At 35.9% G+C, this 27,355-nt stretch overlaps 1 protein-coding gene across 11 annotated transcripts in view; it reads right to left on the reverse strand.

Moving 5' to 3' along the window:
* Nucleotides 1-4,423: 4,423 nt before the first annotated feature.
* The window catches only part of LOC138308224 (ATP-dependent RNA helicase DDX3X-like), a 28,112-nt gene continuing 5,180 nt past the window's right edge, over nucleotides 4,424-27,355 (reverse strand). For 4 of the 11 annotated variants that reach the window (XM_069249199.1, XM_069249198.1, XM_069249197.1 and 1 more), the window contains 15 exons: nucleotides 26,282-26,398; nucleotides 24,102-24,182; nucleotides 23,610-23,751; nucleotides 22,862-23,146; nucleotides 22,031-22,130; nucleotides 20,839-20,974; nucleotides 20,016-20,104; nucleotides 18,555-18,650; nucleotides 17,755-17,915; nucleotides 15,623-15,767; nucleotides 14,806-14,950; nucleotides 14,343-14,539; nucleotides 13,421-13,538; nucleotides 12,916-13,072; nucleotides 4,424-12,478 (listed from right to left, as the gene is read on the reverse strand). In XM_069249199.1, the coding sequence (XP_069105300.1) occupies nucleotides 12,265-12,478; nucleotides 12,916-13,072; nucleotides 13,421-13,538; nucleotides 14,343-14,539; nucleotides 14,806-14,950; nucleotides 15,623-15,767; nucleotides 17,755-17,915; nucleotides 18,555-18,650; nucleotides 20,016-20,104; nucleotides 20,839-20,974; nucleotides 22,031-22,130; nucleotides 22,862-23,146; nucleotides 23,610-23,751; nucleotides 24,102-24,182; nucleotides 26,282-26,398 (2,183 nt within the window). In that variant the 3' untranslated portion in view covers nucleotides 4,424-12,264. The remainder of the gene's footprint in view (nucleotides 12,479-12,915; nucleotides 13,073-13,420; nucleotides 13,539-14,342; nucleotides 14,540-14,805; nucleotides 14,951-15,622; nucleotides 15,768-17,754; nucleotides 17,916-18,554; nucleotides 18,651-20,015; nucleotides 20,105-20,838; nucleotides 20,975-22,030; nucleotides 22,131-22,861; nucleotides 23,147-23,609; nucleotides 23,752-24,101; nucleotides 24,183-26,281; nucleotides 26,399-27,355) is intronic. The other 7 variants (XM_069249204.1, XM_069249203.1, XM_069249202.1 and 4 more) reach the window with 2 other exon arrangements.

The following is a 27,355-nucleotide window of genomic DNA, read 5'->3' on the forward strand; positions in this document are numbered from 1 at the left end:
TATATGATTCGAACTCGCGACCCAGAGGTGGAGGGCTTGTGGTAATATGTCGAGACATCTTAACCACTAGGCCACCGTGACCCCTTCATACAGACTGGAAAACACCAGTACATATATGATGAAGTAATCCCTTTTCTGTGATTTTTGAAAGGCTTCTCAACCTTTAAAGTTGGTAGTTGACGAATCCCTCGTCTTCATTTCCGTACTTGATTAAAATAGTTGACATCGTGTGTCTGAGTATCCTCGATATCCCAGGGATTATTATTACTCTCGGGTCGTTACATCCATCCCGTCCTCGATACCTTGTACTCCAGGGGTTACTATCACTGCCGCCATATGCTACAACACATAAGCAGATAGCTTGGTCCATTAATGTAGATCAAAAGTATCGGATAACGGTACATACGGTTTTAAAGATGAGAGTCACTCTCTGTAAATATTCAAAGTAAGTCTCTGCAGGCCTTTGATCAATTGGTCAGTTGTTTTCTCCTGAGCTGCCTTCACTTTTTTCTTTGTGCCTTCGTCTCGATCCCTCAATGTCCTGTTCTTCCTTCCGAACCACCTGTCGTCTATAAGTGTTCGTTTGATCACTGTACGACGTGTTGACACACCACTTATTGCTTTCTCATACACGGGGTGCCACATCCTCGATACTCCATGGGCTACTATCACCGTCATAATAGCCACCCCTTGGTTATATCATAGCAAAACTGAGGGCTCTGTCTGCGAAAATTCCTGAGCAGTTAATTTGGTCCTTTTATGTACATCAAAAGAATCAGATAACGCTACATTTGAATATTGTAGTTGACATTGGGCTTAAAAGTTGGGCGTCACTCTCTGCCAAACTAGAAACATCCTTGAGATGGCGGGGCAACAAGGGGAGAATAATCTCAAGTCCTCCAGTACTGCCGATTTCCCTTATACACGCCGATCGCTCGCTCTGTTATGTTGTTGATTACCTGCTTTCGAGTTCTTCCCTGAATACCAACATCTTCTAGGAACCCCCTGGTTCATACTTCCTTGCACGGTCTGCTCGACCATATCTGGATATTTTGCTGTCTCTTTCTCGTAGATCTGTTGTATCTTTGTCTCCCACAGTACTGCCAGTTCTACCAAGATCAAGTTTCCGTGTGGTTCTGGAGAAGCATTTCTGGTCTCAAGAGACTTGGCTATTCTAGCTTCATCTGCACGTCTACCGATAGAGTCCGGTCGCTTATTTCCCCGCTCCTTTATAATTAGTCCTTAGTGGTGTGTTTGGTTTCTCTTCTCACCTGCCAAAGGCGATACAGGTATGTCGACCAGCGCACAATTGTTTTCTGACTTTCAGTGTGTGGGCTACTGTACAGAGGACTTCCATAGATAATTGTTTGATGAAGGACCACCTTATAGGATGGCAGTATCTTCTTGACGCCGATGGCACTGGAGTTTTTTTTTTTTTTTTTTTTTTTTAAGTCAAACCACACTTACTGCTATTAGGATGAGTTGGAACAACAAGAGTGTCCCCTTCCAGACGTTATATTAGTGAAATTCCTGTCTTTCATCTCCACCCGTATCTGTTTATAAACGTTGGCTGCCCATCTCTACCACTGTGAAACACCTGCTCTCTTCCCCCTCCTCAGTTCCCTTCTCTCCGCTGTACTACCACCCTTCTATTTGACGCCTTCCTGCAGCTCTAGTCTCACCACTACCGAAAACCATCACTAAATCTTGTCAAAGGGCCAAGCAGCTGACCATTTCAATTGTCAAAACCCAAGATAGCTGCCTGGTTTTTTCTGATCAGTCCCAAAATGTGACATGCACAACTATTTGCAATAGGACACCTACTTATGAATTTTTAGAAACACCTTTTCAGTATTTTGAGAAAGGCGAAAACAAGGAATGTTTACTGACGGAGGGACAGACGGCAGACCACAAAAGGCTATTTGAATTGCCCAACATATCTGATGTACCATCAGGCGCCGATTTTTCGAAAACTTCAGCCAAAACAGACTAAAGTCATTTTATTTTCCTATAAGTTTCATAAGAATGATAATAAAAAAAATAATGCCTATGGGCACGATCACTAAGTTTTTACTTAAGTCTGCACTTTTGTTTCGGGAATTCGGAGCATGGTACTGTTAATAACTGCCTTACATTCATTACGGTATTATAATATAGATTTGTTCGTGTATCTATAAAGTCAAAAGCCTGTGACCTTACGTTGATTTCAATATTACACATTTAGAGGTGTCCGTATATCTAAAGTGTCAAAAGCCTGTGACCTTACGTTGATTTCAATATTACACATATAGAAGTGTCCGTATATCTATAGTCAAAAGCCTGTGAACTTACGTTGACTTCAATATTACACATATAGAGGTGTCCGTATATCTATAGAGTCAAAAGCCTATGAGCTTATGTTGACTACAGTATTACATATACAAATGTGTCCGAATATCTATAGAGTCAAAAGCCTGTGGCCTTATGTTGACTAAGTGTTACACACATAGATGTGTCCGTATATCTATAGAGTCAAAAGCCTGTGACCCTAAATTGATAACAGTATTACACATGAAGATGTGTCCGTGTATCCATAGAGACAAAAGCCTGTGGCCATACGTTGATTTCGAGCTAGCAACCCAGGTGTAGTGTCAATACAGTTGTAATATGGTGTAGGACCTTATAAAATTTACCACTGCTGTATTGTTTCTGATTATTTACCTGTAGCGGCCCGGCGGGTGGCACTTTGGTCAAGGGATGAAATAGCGTCCTCAACATACAAACAAGAGGCCCATTGGGCCTATATCGCTCACCCATTGCGGGCCAAGAACACACGATGCCAACTTGACGGCTTTAAATTCAAACTTAATCTATATATTTCTACGGAAGGATTTTCAGGAATTTGCTTTATTCCATATTTGGCCCCAACCCTCAGGCTCCTGAGGGACCAGGCCAACCGTTTGTTCAAAATTGGTATCCCAAGCAAGCTTCAGACCAAATTAGAACAAAATCTCTTCATTCTAATAGGATTTCAAAGAATTTGCGAATTTTCTCCTGTTGGGCACCACGTTTATACAAGATTGGTTCTCCTTCACTCAAGCAAGCTTCATACCTTTGGTCAAAATTCGTTCAGCCATTTATGACTAGCACGGATTTTTGTGAAAATTTGACGGACAGATGACGGACTTTGCGCATTCGGGCGAGGTGAGCTGATAGAATGCAGATCAATACAGAACTAGTGAACTGTCATTGCTACTCGCTATCCATTTTCTGCAACATCTGTTTCCTTTCCCCTATACAAGCCATTTTCATGACATCTTGCAATACCGACGTCACAATAGGTTAAAGTTCAAACTCGCTCCACGTCATGAAGTGCCCATTTCCCTGGCACTACAGCAAATAGTTCCCATCTGTTTAACCAATCAGAGTCCAGTATTCTGTCACTTGGTGTACCAGACCAAATAAGTAATTAGAGATCCCAGAGGGATCTTGGCGCCCACCAAAGAATGATCTATGTCCGACAATGGAAAGATGGATCTTTTCTCTGCTTTTCAAGCTTTTTCAAACATACTACATACAAAATTTGAGACATATCGCTTCACTACTTTCTGAGAAACAGCAGTAACAAACTTCAACTAGCAAAATCCAAGATGGCTCTTTGGCGGCCATCTTGTTGATCTATCGGTCCCAAATCGCAATTTGCCTAACTAGGACCCTAGGGAAACCTACATATAAAATTTGAGACAGATCTTGTTGACTGATCAGTCCAAAAATGCAATATAAACAACTAGGGCCATAGGGGAACCAACATATGAAATTTGAGACAGATCATTTCTGCACTTTCTGAGAAATAGCGATAACGAACCTCAACTATCAAAATCCAAGATGGCTGCCTGGTGGCCATCTTGTTGGCCGATCAGTCTCAAAATGCAATATGCACAACTAGGGCCCTAGGGCAACTTGCATATGAAATTTGAGACAGATCCCTTCAGTACTTTCTGAGAAATAGCAGTAACAAACTTTAACTATCAAAATCCAAGATGGCTGCCTGGCGGCCATCTTGTTGATCGATCGGTCCCAAAACGCAATATGCACAACTAGGGCCCTAGAAGAACTTGCATATGAAATTTTAGGCAGATCCCTTCAGTACTTTGTGAGAAATAGCGATAACAAACTTTAACTATCAAAACCCAAGATGGCTGCCTGGCGGCCATCTTGTTGACCGATTGATCCCAAAATGCAATATCGCAACTTGGGCCCTAGAGGGACCTACATATGTAATTTGAGGCAGATCTCTTCAGTACTTTCTGAGAAATAGCGATAACAAGAACTGTTAACGGACGGACGGAAGGAAGGACGGACTGAGGGACAGACCACCGACAAAAAGGGATTTGAATAGCCCACCATCTGATGATGGTGGGCTAAAAATGAAGAGACGCAGATATAAACTGACATGTCTTTTATTCATAATTGAACAACCACATTTCAAATTGAATTTTTATATTTTTTTCCATATTTGATCTGCACTGGTGATGGCACTCCATCACAGCTGTAATGACATGTTACACCAGTGCACAAGCCAGACATTCAAAATATAAAATAACACATCAATGCCGCCCCATTTAGTTCACAACTCTCTCCCAACATTTGGATTCGCTCTCTGGGTTTTACTAAATAAACATACTTTCATTTCTACAACATTGTCTCCATGCTCAAACTCTTATGATATCCACTTTCACAAATTTGTTCTTTATCTCAAATGTTTTTAATAGCAACATATATAATTTTTCTCATAAAAATTTGAGACCATTGCTAGGTGACATTTATTCAAAATTGTTTATTAAATATAATATCTGTATGAGACAGTGAAAGTGTATATTAAGAGTTTGAATCAACAGCTTTAGAAATGAGATTTATAGATGATGCACAACATAACACTGAGATGTACTTCCCACACTAAGTCACCTTCAAACAACTCAGCGTTGTGTGAGCATATCTATGTAAACACTCCTTATCGTACTTCAGATAGGCTTCCTCTTATAATTTTTGAAAAGATCACCAAAACATACACCTGAATCTCATTACCCCAAAGAATACATAACAGTGTTGGAATTTGGATTTTCATCCCTGAAATTTCATCACAGACTGGTCTAGTCTTGGATTCAAAAGCCATCAAATGTGTCTTCATTGGTGAATGAGTTAAATTTATTTATTACACGATTGAACATGGTAATAAGATTCAACTGTGTATGTTTCAGGTACCATCTCTCAATTAAACAAAAAAATAAAAGCATATATCTTGTCCAGTCATTAACCTTATTAAAACTGATATGAGATTTAATATGTAAATAATTTTAGGAACAAGGTATATAAATTAATATATAACCAGTCGTAAACAACAAAGTCTTTCATCAAAACACTGAGGTCATTAACAAACAGTTTGTTCATAACAGACTAGGTTAAATCGAGGATGAAAATCAACAACAATGAAATGTGTAGTGAACTGCCTTTTGGAATACATTATTTGTTTACTTTATTTTTACCACAAAATGTTTTTTCCTTCGTCCATTTCTTGGACCCTATAATCTGAAAGGTTTGCAAACAGGCTTAAATTTTTTCCCCAATACACAGAACTACCAATCAGTTTAAAAAAAAGTTCAACAATGAATTGCAAGAATTAGCTAGAAAGTTCTAGTGATCCTATGCAATTGGGTAGGAAGTTGTTACCACAAAATGACCGGAACCTCTCACATACCATACTGTTAACTATGATCTGCTGCCAATTCACAGAAGATTCAACTTGACTAGGGACATTTTTGGTGGCAGCAAAAAATTACAGCACTATAAGTTTCCGTTTCAACAGTTACATATCAGAAATATAATCAAACAATAATAGTAATAATAATATTCCAACATTTTCAAGATAATCCAAAACTTTGGTTCACATATTTCCTTGATAATTTAGTCGGAACTGTTTGAAATTCCTAAAACGCAAAATTGCCAGAAATATATCATTGATTAAAGCAATATCACCCAGTAGTCAAGTGATAGGATTTTCTATCATAGTGAAGCACCTCTCAAATTGGTCTGGGCAATGTATCGGAATTTGTTCATGCCTACCACTGACTAGAATTTAAATTCAAAACCATGCAATCTCTGCACTTTGATGAACATAGAATGTACTGAAATGGTTAAAAATCTTTTAAAACAAAAATTGGCAAGGCTACTCTTTCTGAATTAACTAATACTGCATCAAAATCCTATCTATATAGGATTGCATTGTCAAATGTCACACCTTTACAACTCTGCTCTATCTAGTGGTCATTGCAGAACAAAATAAACAGCAGAGCAAAATATATAACATTTTCCTTCATCGTTTTCCAAACAGAATTGAATTTATAGAAGAAAACGAGACTTTTGAATATCATACAAGGATATGTATATACTGACAGCCCCCAATGGTATTTTCATCCTCTGCCACAAAGCTTTCTTCCTCTGCTCAACAGAATTCTCCTCATTAGTGTAACCACCTACCTATCAGGGGAGGTAAACCAACTATCAGGGGAGGTAACTTGGTACAAAAATTACATTCAGAAATTGGGCAAGGTATTCTAATTCCTTTTAGTATCGTTGGGAGTCTCTTACTTGTACCTACATTATATCATCTAAAGCAAGTTTAGAAGGTAATCCGATATTTACTTTCACTGAAACCAACTAAATAGGTCCCAAGTACATATATATACTTTTCGTATGAATAAATGGCGATAACATGACTTTTTAAAAGGATTTAAAATAATAATAAAAAAAGCAAAAAATGTTAACAGCACCATTTGTGATTATTAAAGTATATATAATATTCAGTAGTCCCCTAATGTTTCAAAAAACTATATATCTTAAAAAAAAAAGAAAATGAAATATTAACAAAAACAAAAATGGGTAGCATGTCCATATTAAAACAAATCTGAGACAATTCAAGATTATGCAGCACAGAACAGCACAAAACGTGCATGATAACAAATGGTTAATCACAGACACGCATTATTATTAAAGAGCTATTTTGGAAAATAATATATTTATGGACATGCATATGACAGACATTGTATCTAATATCACTTCATTCTATAATGGGGGGGTCATGGAAGAGCGGTTACACAGTGAGATGAGAGTCACCGGTCGTTGCATAAAAATTCAACAAAGCACCAACTGGTATTAGTTATCCTGACAGAATTATACAATGGGGCTACATAATAAATATATATATATATATACAACGTAGCTACGTTACATACATATATTCCAATGTAATCGCTTCTTGAATAACGACTGGTTGATGAGGAGACTGCCAGGCAGAGGATGAAGGTAATAGAACAGGTATACAACTACAGAGGGGGAGGTCAGCCGGCTACACTGTCAAATGACACTGGTTTCAAGGCCAAACATTTGGACATATATCACAAGTACAACTTTACAGTAGATTTTATAACGTGGAATTCGCCGAAAATTGACTATTAGCCTTGCTTTCCCCCAAACAAACTAGATTTTGTAAGGAAGTTTTTCAGTGGATCTCAAAATGCAAACAAATTGTTATAAGGGGTGAAAGTTTGATTTCTAAATATGTATTGTACAATCATGTTTAGAAGTTTATCAATAGTCAGTTTGGTTCCATTATATGTACTGTGATTTCAAACTGACTAACAACACAAGTTGTTTGTGAAGGACTTGACATATCTCCTCAACTGGAGACAGCTTTTTTTACATTCAAAATGAGACTAGGCATACGCTGATGACTTTTAATGATTAGATGAAAGTTAGCACTGAAATGTTGAGCAAGGTGCAAAGGTATTCAATCACATCATTTTAGAATGTAACCAGTAAAGGTAGTCGACAGATCTATTACACACCCAAAATATATTAAGGACAGAGACAGATTTTCATACTCTTAAATACTTCATTAAACTGGAAAACAAAAACTGTAAACTATTGTAATTACTTCAAACAACAATGAGAGCAAAAATTGCACTTTGACAAGGAGGAAACAATCGTCAAGTTAATTCCACTTATTATTATTATTTCTCGACGTCAAAAGATGCAAAGGATTTTCACACTGAGTGGGACTTGTACTCGTGAAGAAATTAAGAGGCTCATGACTACACTCTATTGAGATCACTGTTAACTAACCCGCTCGCCTGCCTCTAGTGAGTTGTACACGAGAGATGAACAATGATGATTAAAATATAACACCAATCAACCTTCATCTTTGAACACATTTGGAATGTTTCATTATCTCTCCAACAATTAAAAGTACAAAAATGTATAAATACAAAATAACAGTATTGCAATATCAAACAATGGTGACTTAACAATATCAGTGATGAAATTTTTTTCCTTAGAAAAAAAAAGTTTATCCAAATCCTTTATTTCGGGATTTCGTAACTTTTTGATTGAAAATTTTTGCCACCTTTAAAAGAATTTTTGGCAAAAAGTACCAAAGATACGAACTCTCTCCATCCGACATAAAACCAAAATTCCTTTTTTCTTCTTTAAATATTGGCGTCACTTTATACAGCATTTTTATCTGCATGTTACACTTGAATCACAGTCGATATTTTCCAAAACTTCTACTTAAAAAGAAAAAAAGTCTAAAATCTATGAGATTCATGTGATATTATCCTCTGAAAAAATTTCAACAAGAGGCAGGGAGACGTTTTAAACTCAGTCACAAGGACACCTCCTATTTCACAAGCTGAAACACCCAGCTAAGTACATAATGCAGCTTTAATCATTGGTCCTGCTGAGCTTGTGCTCAAATAACATCAGCAATTTCACATTTCCAGGAAATTTCTGACAAAGAAATTGAATGCCAGAAATAAGACTTGCTGCATATGAACATGCATATGAACTATATACTTATGGACATACATATATACTAATACACATGCTTGGAAAAGTTTATTGCACCAAAGTCTAAAATCCAGATTTCTGATTTTTTTTAATAATCATTGAAATTTGACTATATATAACTCAGATTAGAATTGTTGGCATCTCTGACATTATTTGTGCATTATATACTATAAATTCTCGACAATAGTATAAAATACAACAACAAATGCATTTAAAAACATGACCTGAATGAAAGACGAAATTACACTTTGGTATGCGACAAGTTCACAAAAGGATAATTGTGGCATGGTTTCAATAGAGCAAAAATGAGGTTTTCGAGAAACATCAACAGTTGTAGTCAACATCGACTGGATTTGATCCATCCATGCTTTGTCCTATGGACAAATCACAGATATGCTTACATATACTGAAGAGGATAATCGGGATTGATCCTCGCTTTGATTGAAACATGATGCACATTTAAAATTAAATAATCCACTGTATATGCATCATTTATATTTGAAAGCATAAAATACAAATCCAGATCTTAACAATAATAAAAAGTTCAAATATGAGTAAATCAATAATATGCTGTCAATCTTTCATTTCTACAATTAAAGAAATTTGCCTCGAATATCAGTATGTTAATCAACTTGATACAGAATGTATAATTCAGTAATTAATAATACTCATTAGTTAAAATTACTTCTGCAAAACAACTCATTTTCTTAAGTTGATTTACAGTGTATCAAAACAGTGTTAACTGCACTAATCTGAGTAGTTTTTATAAGATTATAAATATTTGTTATTTTCTGAGAAAATAAACAATTCAAGTTATTTCACAGACAATTTTCTTTATGAATCCACTGTGTTATCTACATATCTTTCCAAAGTAAAGTTATTTGAAAAGAAAACAATAAACAAAAAAAAGTTGGGAAACCCATGATCCATCAAATCTATACCATACTAGATTGTCTCTCAACATCATATCTCGGAAAGAGCTGGAGTATTCTCTAGTCGTGAACATATAAGTACATTATTCAATTGTACGCTTGCATAATGATAAATATTTATACATATTCATTCTGCTATGCTCTCAGTGCAATAAATATACCAAGGAATGACTCTGGAATATACAGTCACCCCCATTCTCAAGGCGATAGAATCATACTTGAGAAAAATATCAAAGTCACGTGATCCCATATCGTCAAAACAATGTATATATGTTTTGAATCCATGTGGAAAAATTAGTGAGATTGTTGATAAAGACATCTCAAAGATAAAACAGATATTAAACAGAGAATCTTGCTAAACACACGGACATAAACCCTGATTGCCTAAAACCAACATTTTGTTGATCAATATACGCATTACATGTACAGGCAGTGTATATAATTACTATCTATGCATCACTCCTTTCGTGAACACGCATAGAGTAAAATATTTGTATTTAAAAATAAAAAGTTCTATAAATTGTCAAAATATGCTCTTGACACTGAAAATATGTCGGATACATGCATGTTTGTCATCTCGTAGAGATCATAAAATGCCAACTTCCATTGACAAGAGAAACCTTGTCAATCTGAAACAGCTAGAAAAACATGTCTAGCTTACAGCCTCTTTGTCTTGATCCAACTTAATAATCAAGTTTCTACAAGATAAGGAAAATAATGCTGTATGATGCAACCATTTTCCTTGTTATAAAAAAGCTTTGTAATCCATTCACCGACATTTCTGTACCCATGGACAGACATGTATCTTAAGACACAAATTCAGTTTGACAAAACAAATCTCTTTCCACCAATTGTCAAAACCCAAGTCATGTTTTGTATTGAACAATATACTTCATGTTGAAACAGGACGGCATTTATATTCAAGTGTTTTTGCAAAACTACTATATTTATACTACACAATATCAAAGAAAAATACATGAAAAAATGACAAATATCTGGCTCTACATTGTGGCAACAGCACTAGAACCAGTTTTCAAATCCATTTATCACGGCACAAACCACTCAAGTGTATTATTTACAAAAGACCATTGTTCTTTAGGAGGGAAAACGTTACCCTTGCTATCGTTCTCATAGTCCGTGATGCACATTCTTAAGATCTATTTGTTCATGATGAATGCTCTTAATGGGATAAAATTGTGATACACGTTAATGTAACTATCTGTCTATATTACACCCCTTTTAATGGAATAGACATATTAAGCCTTGTCGGCTCAAACATATTATCACCATGCACAAATTTCTGTGCAGAAAGCCATTTTATTGTAAACTTGTGGAAGCAGAAGGTACAAAAATAAACAAGGGACATATTATATATATTTAGCTATCGATTTCAGTAAACAACTACAGTTTAATATCAGCTAAACTGGAGACTGAATATAAACACAGTACCTGGTCCACGAATGGATATTCTTAGTAGTCGAGATCTTATCCTTGGTAAACCTTAGTCTCAGCATACCAAGCAGGCAAGACTTAACAAAACTCACCAATATGTTGTGAGTAAACTTTGTATAAATGCTTGCTATGCAGGCAACAGCTAATCTCTACTTTAAACCATTCCAGCAAAGTCTCCCATGTTCAACTGGATTCTGAACAGCCAATCAACTGGATTCTGAACAGCCAATAGGCATACTCTGGTACCTTTCAGACAAAACATGGGCGACTTACAGTAAACAAAATGCAGATGAACTGCCCAATATGTGATTTGTCTACCAAGGACTATATATGTTCATCACAGCAGGAATTTTTCTTCAAGGATAACTTACCCTTAATTTTCCATTAAAGGCTTAAAGTGATAAACATTAAGAAATAGTTTCACCTCCCAAAAACCTTCTCCACCATTTATTGGAAAAGGTTTTCATAATGATTACCAATACTGGCAAGGAATACCCCCAGTATGGGAATAAGTGCCCACAATTAGGCTTACACTTTCGTTAATTTAGGAATTAAACAAATGTTCCTTAAAACAACAATATTGGAATATTTGATATTTGAAAGTAAAGGAATAATTTTATGTAAATGGACCTCTATATTTGCTCACAATTGACACAGATATTTCAACATCTTCTACCTCATCTATCTATAAATAGCCTCCTACTGACATGAATGGCCGATATTATGTATCAATTTTCTCTGGGGTTTGATGTTAAGAACACCAGTCTAAGATTTATAGTGCAGGTTTGGGAAGGTGGATTTTCCAATTGAACTGCACAATACTTTTAAAATCAGGAGGGCAGAATCTTACTTAATTTTGTTATGTCATCTGTTCCTTATTTATAAATATTTCTCCTCTTATAAGCAAGCACTGGTTCTAGCCGTCTGTTACCAATAGTGTAAATAAAGATAACATGTTAACAAACAAAATGTGGTTGTCATCAAATTGTTCCAAATGTTCTTAGTTTCCCCACCAGTCTGGGCCACTGTTTCCAGCGGGTGCTCCCCCGTAGGAACCTCCGTAAGATCCGCCATAGTTTCCGTAGCTTGGGTTAAACTGGTTATAGCCCGTTGTTTGAGGGGCACTGCCAGCGAAGTTTCCATACCCAGGATTGGCCGGCTTGGCTTTGTTTTGTTGACGGTAATCACGGGCTCCAAATCCAGTTCCCCCAAATCTACAATAAAGATAAATCACATTTCATACAATTTCTGAATTTATTTTAACAAAATTATCAATCAAGCAACTTATTTAGTATCTTAAAAATTCTTATAGTTCTAATTTGAAAGGTTAATGTTGTAGTACCAGAATTTTTTTAGTCTAGTCCATTTTTCTATCTGTTCCTGATACCTTTAACTTACAAACTAGGAAACAATTGCACAGCTTATGTGCTTGCAAGGTAAATGCTTTCAATTCAATTCCCTTGCCTGGGTTGTTTTATGCATACAAAATTTAATGGTTTCTATAAAATAAAATTTCATTTGCTTGAACTACTTTCTTGAGATTTGCACATACGAAACCTATCAATATTTTTCCATAATGGTGAAATATAATCATGCTGTTTGCAAATTTTTCTTTTAATAATATTAATAATGGTAAATCATTGTAACAGACCTTCTTCCTCCACGGCGACTAGCAGGTCCGGACGGCCTGGCCTCATAAGCCATTGATTCCAGCCAGGATGGCACTTCTTGATGTGCCTCTACTAGCAGATCCATCAGGTCACGGATAATATTCTTGTTCTTCTCATTGAAGAACGATGTGGCCAATCCTGTGTGTTAAGGTATCAATATCATTCACATTTTAACAGATTGATAGCTACACAATGTAAACCAACTTTCTGTCACATACAATTTACTTTCAGATTTCAAGATCCAAATCCATTCACCAATAAATAATTACCAAATATATATAAATACCATAATTTGTAATTTTCCAAGAAAACTAATCTCTGCAAACTTGTTTTGAATCTAAAACCCCAAAATTTAACAGCAATGAGAGAAAGTTGGTTTACAGTTGCCATTTAACAATTAGTTACAATATTAGATAGCCTTCATATGGAAATTCATTCTTTTTGTAGCACATTTGAATTCTGTAAACATACTGTTGGACCAATTACCTAAGTTTCCTACACGCCCAGTTCTTCCAATCCTGTGGACATATTCCTCAATGTCACTTGGAAGGTCAAAGTTAACAACATGACGAACGTTGGGGATATCCAATCCTCGAGCAGCCACCTGGTTGATCAAATACAGGTTATTTAGTTTACAAAAGACATTGTAGCATAATGATCGTAATGGTAGATGTAAGAAAATGATCAAATCTTTGATTATTTAATTTCATTTGGGAGAAAAAACTTGTAGTAGCTACAAAACCAAGATAGCTGAGCACCACAGCTCAACCTCCAACGATGCAATCACTACATTTTATATAGCACTGTTTTAACCCAAAGTCTGTCACAGACTACATCTCTGGGGATCGCAGAGCAATTCTAATATTAGCTAGTGTTGGGAATCAGTTGAACTATTATGATCGATCATCAGTTTTGTGTAACCAATCAATGATCGATTAAAATTTTTTTTTTGAGGTGTATAAACAAGTCTTATTTGTAAAACAAGGTTCATGAGTTGCCATGTTATCAGATTGCTTATAATTTCACAAATAAAATCATATGCCTCTGAACGTTCACATCACTGCGTAGTGCGTATGTAATCTTCAATTCGATTAGACGGTTGATATTAGAAAAGATATTAGCGACAAACACACAAGCAACTGACTGTGACAAGTTTTCTATGACATTTCTTACGCGTTTTATTAATTGGCTAATTATACACTTCTTATCATGATGTTGGACAATTCTGACAAACCCTATTACAGATTTCTTACTTGATTAATTGGTTAAACATCCCAAACCAACCATACCCGACGAACTTAATAAATCAGAACACCACTAATATTAGCTGAACCTAAATATTCATTCAAATTTTCTAAAATAGACAATAAGCAAGTTTTCTCTAAAGCAATTGGATTTTAATACGTACAGCAGTAGCAACAAGAATGGGTCGATCACCATTTCTGAACTGTCGCAGAGCCTCTTCTCTCTCCTTCTGTGAGCGGTCGCCATGGATACTGGTGGCAGGGTAGCCCTCCATGATGAGGAAGTCTTCCAGAGCATCAGCCCCTTTTTTAGTTTCCACAAACGTCAAAGTCAAAGCTTCTGGGCCAGCTGATGATGATACTAATACACATCACTTCACATGTATCTTGTTTTAATGATTTGATGCAACACATGTGCCGTACAAAAACATGAACATGCATATATACAAGTACACACTCACAGAAAATTCAAATATCATATGCAAAGATCTTTTTTTTTTTATTCTTCATATATTAAATAAATTAAGAATTTTAACTTTTGTTTAAAACATTTAAAATGAGAATTCTTGTATATTTCAATTTAAGTGATGAGACCATTTAAAAGCATCATCAAAATTTAAGACTAACCTGCAGCGTTTAGGAGATCAAGAAGGAAGGATCGTTTGTCACCCTCCTCGACCCAGACCACCTTCTGTGTAATGTTTTCACTGGTACTTCCCACCCTGCCTACTGCCAAGAAGATGTAGTTGTCCAAGAAGTCACGTGCCAGAATCTGTAACATTGACACTTGTTACAATCTTTTTTGCTGTCTCTATTTCCAAATACTGTGTAACATTTTGGGTAATTTTAGCGATACATACTGCTCAAGTCAAGAATTTCTTGAATATGTGGAATGCTTTAATGATGGAAGCATTCGGAGAAAAGTTTCGAACCTATCATTGTTACCTAGCAACTGTCCTGTGATGGACAGTGCCAGTCACAGATCATCAACAAACTATTTCTACTGTAACCCTAATTATTTCAGTGAAGTGATAGGAAGATATTGTTTGTATATTTGATATAATAGTCATTTGGTCTTGCAGTTTAATTGATTGATTGTTTAATTTAACAGCCAGGGTCATGCAAGGACATGTCAGGTTTGATGGTGGAGGAAAACAGAGTACCCAGAGAAAAACCACCCACTAGCAGTCAATACCTGCCAACTGCCCAAAATGGAATTCGAACTTGCGGAGGACTTGTGGTAATATTTTGGGACATCTAAACCACTTGGCCACTTTGACCCGTTTCAGTTTAACAAGTGTTTATATATTTGATATTTAACAGTCGTTATGTCTTGCAGTTTAACAGGTCTTTCATCTGTCCTTTGTAGATCAATCTTAATTTATTTATTTCATAAAAACAAAGTTGGTAATAAACTGGCTAAGGACACTGGACCCCCACTCACCTGGATTTCCTTGGGGAAGGTGGCACTGAACATGAGAGTCTGTCTGGTGCCTGACGGAGGCATGGTATCCTTCTCCACGATTCTACGGATCTGGGGCTCAAAACCCATGTCCAACATTCTGTCAGCTTCATCAAGGACCAAGAACCTGTTTAGTAAAAAGCACATGTGAAGTGTTTAATGTACTTTACGACGAAAGTTTCTTTTACACCATCAAATCTTGGAATTGGCAAACTATGGTGAAACTAATCAGTAGAAAGCAATAGTTTTGAATGTGATTTATTACAAATGTTGCGTTTAAGCCATGAATTCTTGAAGTTAGCCAACCACGGTAAAAGTGATAACATAATCAAGATTGATCCACTTGAAGCATTAGGGCCCAGTTTCACAAGCATTCCCGAACTTAAAGTGAACAGTCGGGCAAGGATGGCTAAAGTCGGTAAAAATGGTGTGAATGTATCCAGTATAATTTCTTATGAAATGGAAAAATAAAATCTCTCGCCAAAATCTGTCTGCGTACGAAGAAATTGATTTAAAGTTTGGGAATTCTAAAACGTCCTCCCAGCTCACTATGTCCATGGTTACATTTCCACACAGCCTCGCTTTCAATGCTTTCAACTTTTCTTTACTTTAATGGTCAGAACTGGGAAACTAAGCAGAGCTTGACCGTCGTATTAATATGTGAGAACTTTTGGAAGGCCAATGAACGCATTTAGACTGGTTTTCTTTGCCGGACTATTCACTTTAAAATCAGTGATGCTGCCCTACACAGAATTTAGGTGAAATTAAGGAAAGTTCACAAATTTGGGTCCAGGTGATATTCATCAAAATATTTTAAACTGAACCAAATTTTTTAGAATTTTAAGTGTAACTTAACAGCATTCAACTGTGTTTAGAGGCATACTATGTGTACTGTTTATTGGAAGTGTATTTGTGTTAGTATTTTCAGTATTTATAAACTTGTAGTAGCTACAAAACCAAGATAGCTGAGCACCACAGCTCAACCTCCAACGATGCAATCACTACATTTTATATAGCACTGTTTTAACCCAAAGTCTGTCACAGACTACATCTCTGGGGATCGCAGAGCAACATCATCAAGCTTTGTTTTCTCCTGATGGAGTTGCAATATAAATTCACAGGGGGAAAAAAGAAGAAAATTCTGGGAATAGATCAAAATCTATAAATTGGTAAGCCATTTTTCTTTATTGTGTATTGTTAAAACATGGAATAGATGAGTAGTATTTGCAATGAACTGAGCCTTATCATCAGGAATGTCTATTTGGTAGTATTGTCAATGAAAGGGGCTCCAACCATTTTGGCCAAAAGAATTTTGAGCAAATTGAGCTGTCATTTCAGCTTATAACTGATGAAGATACTAGAAGGTTGCTTGCAGAAAACTGTCACAGGCTGTGAGAGCGCTGATATAGTCACAGTTTGAGTAGAAATTGTGTTGTGGAAGGGCTGAATGCACTAGAATACCTTTTAGTATCATTAGTGACTGACATGGTCAACATGGAACAAAGGAAATAAATATTTTGAAGTACAGTGTTAGGAAGGAATGTCATAACCAAAACGGTCTGGATCATTTGTCATTTAAATATGAATTTTTGCTATAAAATTGTTGTAGCTACAAAACCAAGATAGCTGAGCACCACAGCTCAGCCTCCAACGATGCAATCACTACATTTTATATAGCACTGTTTTAACCCAAAGTCTGTCACAGACTACATCTCTGGGGATCGCAGAGCAACATTTACTGAAAACAGTTCTGTGAAAAGTTTTTTAAGCATTTCATAGTTTACTGACTGAAGCTTAAAAATGACAGATTACAGAATATCTGAAATATTTTAGATATATAATTTAATTAAAAGATACCATATTTGCTATTTCCAACTTTTGAAGATACAAGGTTATAAATGATCCTATCAGCAAAGGGAGGTAATCTGGACTAACAAGAAGAAACCATCCCCTTAATAAAGGTCATTTTAGGATCTGAAATAATTTGTTTCTCATAAATGTTGTTCAATCAGGTGGAATCCTCTAGAGAGAGAATTGCACCCTGAAGATGCTTGATGGCCTTAAATACAGCTTTTAATATTAGGATTATATGAGATCATGTAATGTGAACTTACTTGCAGTAGTCAAGGCCAATCTTGCCTCGTTCAATCATGTCTACAAGACGTCCTGGGGTAGCCACTAACAGGTGACAGCCACGATCTAGGTCACGGATCTGTGCTCCAATATCGGCACCGCCATACACTACACAAGGACGTACACGTGACCTGTAGGAAAACTATATACAAATCATAGATTTTGTTAAAAAAATGTACAGACAGCAGAACATTAATCAAGTGTATCTCTATATTTCTTGCACATTTGTTGTAGCTACAAAACCAAGATAGCTGAGCACCACAGCTCAACCTCCAACGATGCAATCACTACATTTTCTATAGCACTGTTTTAACCCAAAGCCTGTCACAGACTACATCTCTGGGGATCGGAGAGCAATTATGTATTTAAAACAGTTTATTTCTTTCCAGACAGCCATTATTTTTATTAGCACAACACCATCACAAGATTCTTTTTTCCATTTCTATTGTATCCTTGAATTCAAGTGTTAGCTGTAACATTTCAATAAGGTTTGTCTATCTCTTATGATTTTCCCTGTGAAATCACAACATTATAATCAAGTCCTAACATTATGATTTTCCCTGTGAAATTATGATTTTCCCTGTGAAATCACAACATTATAATCAAGTCCTCACATTATGATTTTCCCTGTGAAATCACAACATTGTAATCAAGTCCTCACATTATGATTTTCCCTGTGAAATCACAACATTGTAATCAAGTCCTCACATTATGATTTTCCCTGTGAAATCACAACATTATAATCAAGTCCTCACATATAACACTCTAGAACTCTATTTACCTTGCGAGCTTCGTCGTAAATCTGCGAGGCCAATTCACGTGTAGGGGCCAGAATCAAAGCAACAGGATACTGCTTCCTTCTGGAGTATCGTCCCTGCTAATATTTCAAATTATATAACAGATCAGTTTCAGATATTCAGACAATGCCAATGACATTTTACAGACAATCACAATGATATCGATCATCCAATACCGATATTTGATCTATATGACCTTATGTTAACCAATTACTACATCTCGTGATTTCCATTTGAAAACAAATTTACAAAGATTAATATTAACAAATTTACAAATTGAATGCAAACTTCTATCAATATAGATAATGTAGATATCGATTTGAAGCTTAAGGTAAACTTTTGCAAATTTACTTAGATCTTGAAAAATGCCAAAGGTAAATTGCACACTAACAAGTCCAGTACAAGAAACAACTTAGGCCAAAAAAAATTAATTAGTTGGTTCTCAGGCCCGCGCGCATATCATTTTTAAGCCCCGCATTGCCGATTTTATTGTAAAAGTAAAAAAAAAAAAAGATTGTATGCGTGGACCAAAATTCCGGAAAAAATGTCCGCATCCGTGTTTTTATACGATTTTAGACATCACATCTTAAAAACGCTTGTCTGCATTCACACTACGAGTATTCCAAGCGCCAACGTGATTTTGATTGGCAAACGCACGAGGTTGCTCTCGTAAAAAAGTGTCCGTCTCCGGCAGTTTTAGACGGCACATCTCTTAAACGTTTGTCTGCAATACTAGTGAATGAATGTTCCAAGCGCCAAAGTGATATGCAAAACGTAATGTCGCTGGTATCTGTCCACATTCAGCACAGTTCCACGGTCGTACTGCCATGGAACATTATCAATGGATTCTCCGATGCTTGTACTTTGACCGAACTCTTCCAATCATTGAAGGAGGGCACATTAGGACCCTAAGATTGGACTTTTCCCGAGAAACTGATGCTGAACAAAATGACGGCGTCAATCGGTCAGAGCAAAGTGTCTGGATTCGATCAAGTAATGATGAAGGTTGGGGAGACTGTCACAGCATTCCGCCGTTACATCCGATATGACATAATTGATGGTGCATGCACCCTAACAAAACCTGAATACCGTGATCATGACGAAACGGGTGATAGTGGGAACCGTAAACGAAATGCTTTTGATGTGCTTTTCGCGGCTGCTCGGAAACTGTCATTACCGGAGCCCTACCCCGAGGATACCACCGTTGTCAACAACAAACGTGTTGTATTTAACAAGGTATTGATAATTTGCTGTTACAAAATCCTTTTGAATTGAAACTTTCGTGAATTTTACCTCCTATTGTGTTGGGAAATTAAAAAAAAAAAAAAAAAAATCCCTCGTCTTTTTTTTCTACAATAAAAAAGAAAAAAAAAAGCCCTCCCTCCCTCATATAATTTGAAAAAAAGTGGCCTGAGAACCAAGTAATTAATTTTGTTTGGCCTTACCTGATTGTTCTGTACTGGTGCATCACCAGGTCCATTGTCATACACACGATTCAACACTGGCACCAAGAAAGCAGCAGTCTTTCCCGATCCTGGGCAACAACAATACAATAGTCTAGTTACACAACAACACTTTTAAATTAATACTATGCTCAAAATTACCTTCTGAACAATCCAATTAAAATTGATTAAATGTTTATTTTCATAACGCATGTTGTCTTATGTTTGCTGTTGTTTTCCTAATCATTGTGTGTAATTTGTTTTATCACTGCTCCAGACGGCATAACAGTGAAATGAACCTTCACTGTTAGCATAGATTATGGAGGGAATCTTGCATTTATTTGATACTGTAACCTCGTCTTAGGCCATCAATACACATTTTCTGACATTATTGTTGTTTTTTATATTTTGTTTTTCCGAAAGGTAGTGGGCCTTTAAAAATATGTTACTTTCCCTGAACAATGTATTACTTTCCTTGAACAATGTAACTTTCCTTAAACAATGTATTACTTTCCTTGAACAATGTAACTTTCCTTTAATAATTGACTACTTTATTTACAGAAGTAGTCTAAAATATAGACATATTTTGATCTTTTAAAGTGTTTGTTACAGAAGATATGTTTTTGTATTTTCAATCTATACATCAAACAAGATATGTCTTTTGTATTTTCAATCTATACATCAAACACTGAGTTAAAAAATAGGAAAAGAATTCTGAAAGTCAAGTGCCTTCATTTATGAAAATACAAAATATATTAAATATACTTTGATGAAAACCTTTCTCTTTGGCCAAATGATATATACACAGGAATATTTGTTAACTCACCAGTCTGGGCACAAGCCATCAAGTCACGTTTGGCCAGTACAATAGGAATTGAGTACTTCTGTACTGGGGTAGGCTTGGCATACTTGCTCAGGACAATGTTGTTACGGATGATCTCGCCAAGCTCGGTTTCCTCAAACTGAAATATTGGTCACATGTGTTAAGAAACAATATATTCTTTAACTGACCCAATACACCTGAATATATTAAAAATGAAGAAGAATGGAGAAAGAGTCAAGTTAAAAAAACATCCCCCATCCCATGGATTAAACAATGTTTTACAATTGTACATGTGTGCCACTTATAAGCATTTGATACAACACCACACCAGATTCACGTTATGCTAGTGAATAAATTTGTGCGTCTTTTACATTTGAATGCATCTTAAAGGAAAGAAGGCATATGCATGTTTATAACATTAACAGATTATAAACAATCAACGTGACATGAGTATGGAGAGTTACGATATGGCTAACCTTTTCTCGCACCTCGGACAGGGAAATCTCACTTGATACCCGGTGCTAGATTTTTCTATCTCGTCCGATCTGTCTGGTACCTTTACGAGAATTTTGGCGGAATTTTACGCCATTCATGTAACAGTCCGCGCATGTGACCTCAAACCGGTGACGTCACAAGCATCAGATAATCAATATTATTAGAAATATATGCATTCAGTCATTTACCATGCATTGTTTGGTTGTTGTTTTTAATCATGAAAACAGTATGTACCAATTGATCATCGTTTTCTCTTTTATATAACCGAACTATAGTTTTATGCGGAATGACTGAAATCGAAGCGCAGATGAAATGGTTAATCGGCTTTGAACCAGGAGGCACAAGACGGGATAGTTTTACACTCTGAACGCGTATATAGATGGGTTTTGTTATATCTTAGAGGCGCGAGAAAAAAAATCTATTACCTTTAAGTGATCAAGATCGGGTTATCTCAGTCTCGGGCTAAGATTTTGTAACATCCCCACCTCGGCTATCGCCTCGGTTGGGATTATGTTACAAAATCTTAGCCCTCGACTGAGATAACCCGATCTCGATCACTTTCAGGTAACAATTTTCATTATTCTTTCTCTCTTTTTTCCCCCAAAAATCCCCTACATACACTAATTTGTTAAATTCTTTAAGTAGGTTGATACGGTACATTTAGAAACGATAGCTATATAGAGAATTTGGTAACACTCACAGATTCAATGTTCTTCGGGCAGTTTTCTCCTGTAGCTTCTACTGGGATATCCTCATACTTGTCAAAGTTGATACCAGTGTTACCGCCTCCAAACAGTTCTCTGTAATTCAACAATCAAAACTATTTCTCACATATTCAATACAATAATCTAGCAGATCATTTCCATTTTAGTGCTTGTCATTTTAGGCAGAGGGTGTAACAATATACAAAGAGGGGGAGGATAGTTGTGTATTTACTTTAGTTACTCCCTCTTATATACTGTGATTTTAGATAAAGGTTTTCATCCAGTTTATTACCACAAAAGCTGATTGCACAAAAAACACCTTTTAGTACAGGTGAGTGACATGGTCGATGTGGAACAAAGGAAATAAATAGCCTGAGCATCTTATACAGATTTTGCAGCTTAAAGGAGGATATCATAGTCAAACTAGCCATGATCATTTGTCATATAAATATGAAGTTTTGTTATAAAATTATTGTAGCTACAAAACCAAGATAGCTGAGCACCACAGCTCAGCCTCCAACGATGCAATCACTACATTTTATATAGCACTGTTTTAACCCAAAGCCTGTCACAGACTACATCTCTGGGGATCGCAGAGCAACATTCACTTAAACAGTTCTGTGGAAATCTTAGTTATGTGAATATCATCAAAGGATTTTTTCAATTTATAAACATTCATAGCATTCATTTTTTTTTTCATCTGTCGCAAGTTATCAATCTGATATAAATACATTAAACAAAAGATATATAAAAGTTTTGATTATTGAAAAATGGTGAAAGAGCATTTTTCAATGATCAGATCACATGCAGCCATTTTAAGAACGTACAGTTCGAGACGGTCGTTCCTTTGAAGGGCCACGTTCCAGTTCTCTTTGGTTGGTTCTGGGGCCCAGCGACTGTTCGTCACTACACTGCATTCTGTCCTGTTATCCCAGCGGTTGCCCTGGTTATTCCAGTTCTGGGACGGGGCACTACCAGCCCTCTGCTCTCTAGATCCACGGTCATCGTCCAGATTGTCCCAGCGGGAGTTGCCTGGTGGTGGGTGGTTCTGGTGTGGGGGCATACTTCCCTGTCTCATGCCCCTGTCACTGCTACCTCCTCCACGGTTGTATCTATAATTCGCAGAATTTCATTTAAAGTATTATTTACAGTATGTAATTTAAATTTCGATGCTTCATGACTTTTACTGACAATATAACAGTTTGATACTAATCTGCCCTCCACTGCTAATGAAACTGGTTCACTTGAATGGGGATAATACATGTAGTGTTATAAAATTTGAAAGTCTTACATTTTAAGTCAATGAAAAATAAAATATTCAAAACTTGACATTCAACAAAATACAATTTTTTGTGATGCCAAACATGTTTGTGTATATAGCTGCGATACAGCAAAACATTTTGATGATTAAATGGCCCACTTTTCCCTTGATTTCAGAAGAAAAGAGGTCCATGTAAAATGCACTTGTTAGCAATTTAATCAGAAATATTTTCCTATGCCATGTGACCCGATATAGGTCCCTAGAAAGGCCCTAAATGGCCATTATAACAGGATTTCCCTGAAATGTGGTCCCACCTGCCACCACCGTTGGCCTGGTAACCCCCTTGTCCTCCTCCACGTCTGTTGAAGGAGTTAAAGCTACCGCCACCTTGACCATAGTTGCCTTGGTAACCTCCACGGTTGTAGTTGTTGTATCCACCACGACCATCGCCCATGTCTGTAGTGTAAACCAATATAATCTTAACATAGGTTTAAAATAATTGTTCTTCTGCATTATATAAAGAAACCTCTTTGACAAATTGTTACAAAGTATATGCTTTTTGTTATACATTTTGATACATCATTCCTGGATTCTGGCTCTAAATTTTATTTTTATTTTATTAGACAACAATGCCATGGCATCAATATCAGAGAGTGGGAGAACAGATATTACATCCTAGTATGTAACACTATATAGCCCTCCCATTTCATAGTGAACTATGATGTATTGGCATTACTAATTAGACTTTTTTTTTAACTTTTAAAAAACTGCACCGCCTCACTACAATTAAAGCACTTAACACTTACTGGGCTGGTTGAAGGACTGGGGTGGCATTCCATTCATGTTGTATCCACCGCGGCCCTGGTTCTGGTAGCCGCCATATCCACCTACATTCAATCAAAGACATTAAACATAGCTAAGATTTTTATCATTATACACATGTTCTTGACTATAACATTCAAAATCTAAGGTAAGGAAATTATACAAAGTCAATTTGATAACCTATCTTCTATCAAACTGATTCTCACGAGTATTATTGAATACAATTAGTCTTTGAATAAAAAAGACATCTTTCTATATCTGCCCATCAGATATAAAATCAGCAATGCTATCAAAAATGATGAAACACTGAGGAATAATATTTAACTAAATTCAACAATCAAATGATCTTTTTGTACACAATTATTCAATTTTTATTTGATTATACAGTAAATAAATATTTATAGAAATACATTTAATAATGCTATAATTTTCTTCATGTTGAGTATTATTTACATTTAATAATGTTATAATTTCTTTATTTTGAAAATGTTGAAATGTGTCATGCAATAATTTAAAGCAATAGAAATTCAAATGAAAAGTTGCAACTAAAATGCAGCATACAGTTTCTCAAGAACAAAGCAAATATTGAAAATTAATATGAAAAGCTGTCCTGCCTGATTTAATCTTTATCAACTGATGATCTTGCAAATTGTGTGTGATGAGTTGTGTCATTTAATATTGCAAGATCAATCAAAATTTCTTGTGATTATGTCGGAAAATGCATTTGTGGGTCAAATTAGTTTAAAACCAGTTTATATTCAAATCCAGTCTTTCATTCTTTCATTCACACATTTTTTTTATGTCCATTAACTGTGGCTATGGATTCAATAAATGGCACTTCCTGAAAGCTTATCGTATTTGTCTGATATGCCAATTCAGTTTCCCTGTACCAGTAGTATTTACAAGGAAGTTGTGGTACAAGCTGCTATGATGTAATAATTTTATCAAAAAGGAGAATATTCATCTCAAATTTTGACAGTGACATTTACCCAACCGATATACATATAACGCCTTGAAATAATGCATGTATAGTCAATTTGTAATGGGGTTCTTTCTGGCGTAATGCATTCACATATATATATTTTACAAAATGTTTTGCACAACATTTGATTTTGTAATCGAGCTCTCTTGCTAAATTTTACACAAATTTACATTTCACAAAAATAGTGTGGCTTACAAAAGTGAACAGTATCCAGTCACTGTGAATATTAACTTTTGGTTTTAAACGCTTATGAACGTTTATCAGGAAATCTTTGAGTGATCACATGTGCATGATTCATCAACTGTTGACAGGATATGTAATGCATGCATATATGTTTCACATCTGGGTATGGTATCATTAACTGGCTGTTTGTGTTTATATTTAATTTAGATACATTGAACTATCAAGATTTTAGCCAACCATATTTTTACATGAATTGTAATTGCATATCATTGCATTACTGGCAATGATAAACTTTGTGTTCCCTAACATCAAACTTGACTATAATACTGGTGATCTATCAAGGTTTTTAAAACTAACTTGATTGATTGGTGCTGAGCTTTTAGGGTTTGTATGCATATTGACTAGTTTTGCTTACATATATAGATGAACTATCTGGATTTATATTAATAATGGCTATACAACTGGTGAACTATCAGAATTTTAATTGCTAACGTATCAACTATCTGGGCACATAGACCATTATTTGTCTACGTAGATGAAGAGCTATCTGGGTCTGTATGCACATAGACCATTATTTGTCTACATAGATGAAGAGCTATCTGGGTCTGTATGCACTTAGACCATTATTTGCCGACGTAGATGAAGAGCTATCTGGGTCAGTATGCATGTTTACCATTATTTGCCTACGTAGATGAAGAGCTATCTGGGTCAGTATGCATGTTTACCATTATTTGCCTACGTAGATGAAGAGCTATCTGGGTCTGTATGCACATTGACCATTATTGCCTACGAAGATGAAGAGCTATCTGGGTCTGTATGCACATTGACCATTATTGCCTACGAAGATGAAGAGCTATCTGGGTCTGTATGCACATTGACCATTATTGCCTACGAAGATGAATAGCTATCTGGGTCTATGTGCACATTGACCATTATTTGCCTACGTAGATGAAGAGCTATCTGGGTCTGTATGCACATTGACCATTATTGCCTACCTACCTCGACCGCCACCGTCGGTGGGTGGAAAGCTGCCAGGTGGGGGTACTGGAGCACCGTCTCGCTGGTGAGGGGGAACATAACGACTACCAGTTGGTGGTGGCACATTGGGAGGTGGTCCTGTCACATGGAAATAACCCAGGTTATTATAGCTTCATAGCACCCACAGAACTTATCAGGGATCATAGCCAAGTTTACTTATAGCTAGCACCCACACAAGTTTATCATGGACAAAACCCAAGTTATAGCTAATGCTCATACAAGTTTGTTATGGATATAGCCCTATCTAACTACTGTTGCCATATCAAGCCCCTAACATACACCTTTTTATATTGGAAGTGATCAAAGACCAGTAATAATAATCGTCCTTTCCTCGGTTTAATAGTTTTGCCATTCACACCAGATTTTTTTTTCAGAAAGAAAGAAATGCCAACATGTACACTATACAGTAAGCTATTGATAAGTCAATTTATGGTAAATTACTTAACAGTTTATAATTTTATCTTTATTTATCAACTCTTTGAGAACTCATTCATCCACTCAACAATTCTCACAGCTCCCATACACATCTCAATCACAACCCCATGTGCAAAATTGTTTTTAACAAGACACTTGTTCTCAATTCAGGTTAACTTTTCAAATTATTTAATTATGAAATTTAACTCTTCAAAATCTTGAATTAAGAGTTAAATTAAGAATTAAGATTCAGTATAATATTTGGCCACCTCAGGTTAGACACTGAAATCTTATTTAAACCTTGATAAGTTTTGATGTTCTACATTACATGGATGCAAAGTTTCTTTCTGTTTCATGCTTGTAACGGTTATGTCATGAAAGACAAGTTGTTTTCAAGTAGAAATAAAATATGAAAGAAGACTATTGAATATATAATTATTCATTGATATTATAAAATTATTTCCAAAATAACATTTTCCCATGTCTAGTTTTTTTAATCTTTACAAAAGGTGAAAAGTAATGCTGCCTATTTCCTTTAAAAATCACATGCAGTATCTTCTTTGAGGCTTTGGTAATTTCAAGTGATAGCCAATTAATAAATATATTAACTTCTGTTTTCAG

The sequence above is a fragment of the Argopecten irradians genome, chromosome 14 (genome assembly GCF_041381155.1).
Source record: "Argopecten irradians isolate NY chromosome 14, Ai_NY, whole genome shotgun sequence".
Taxonomy (NCBI): domain Eukaryota; kingdom Metazoa; phylum Mollusca; class Bivalvia; order Pectinida; family Pectinidae; genus Argopecten; species Argopecten irradians.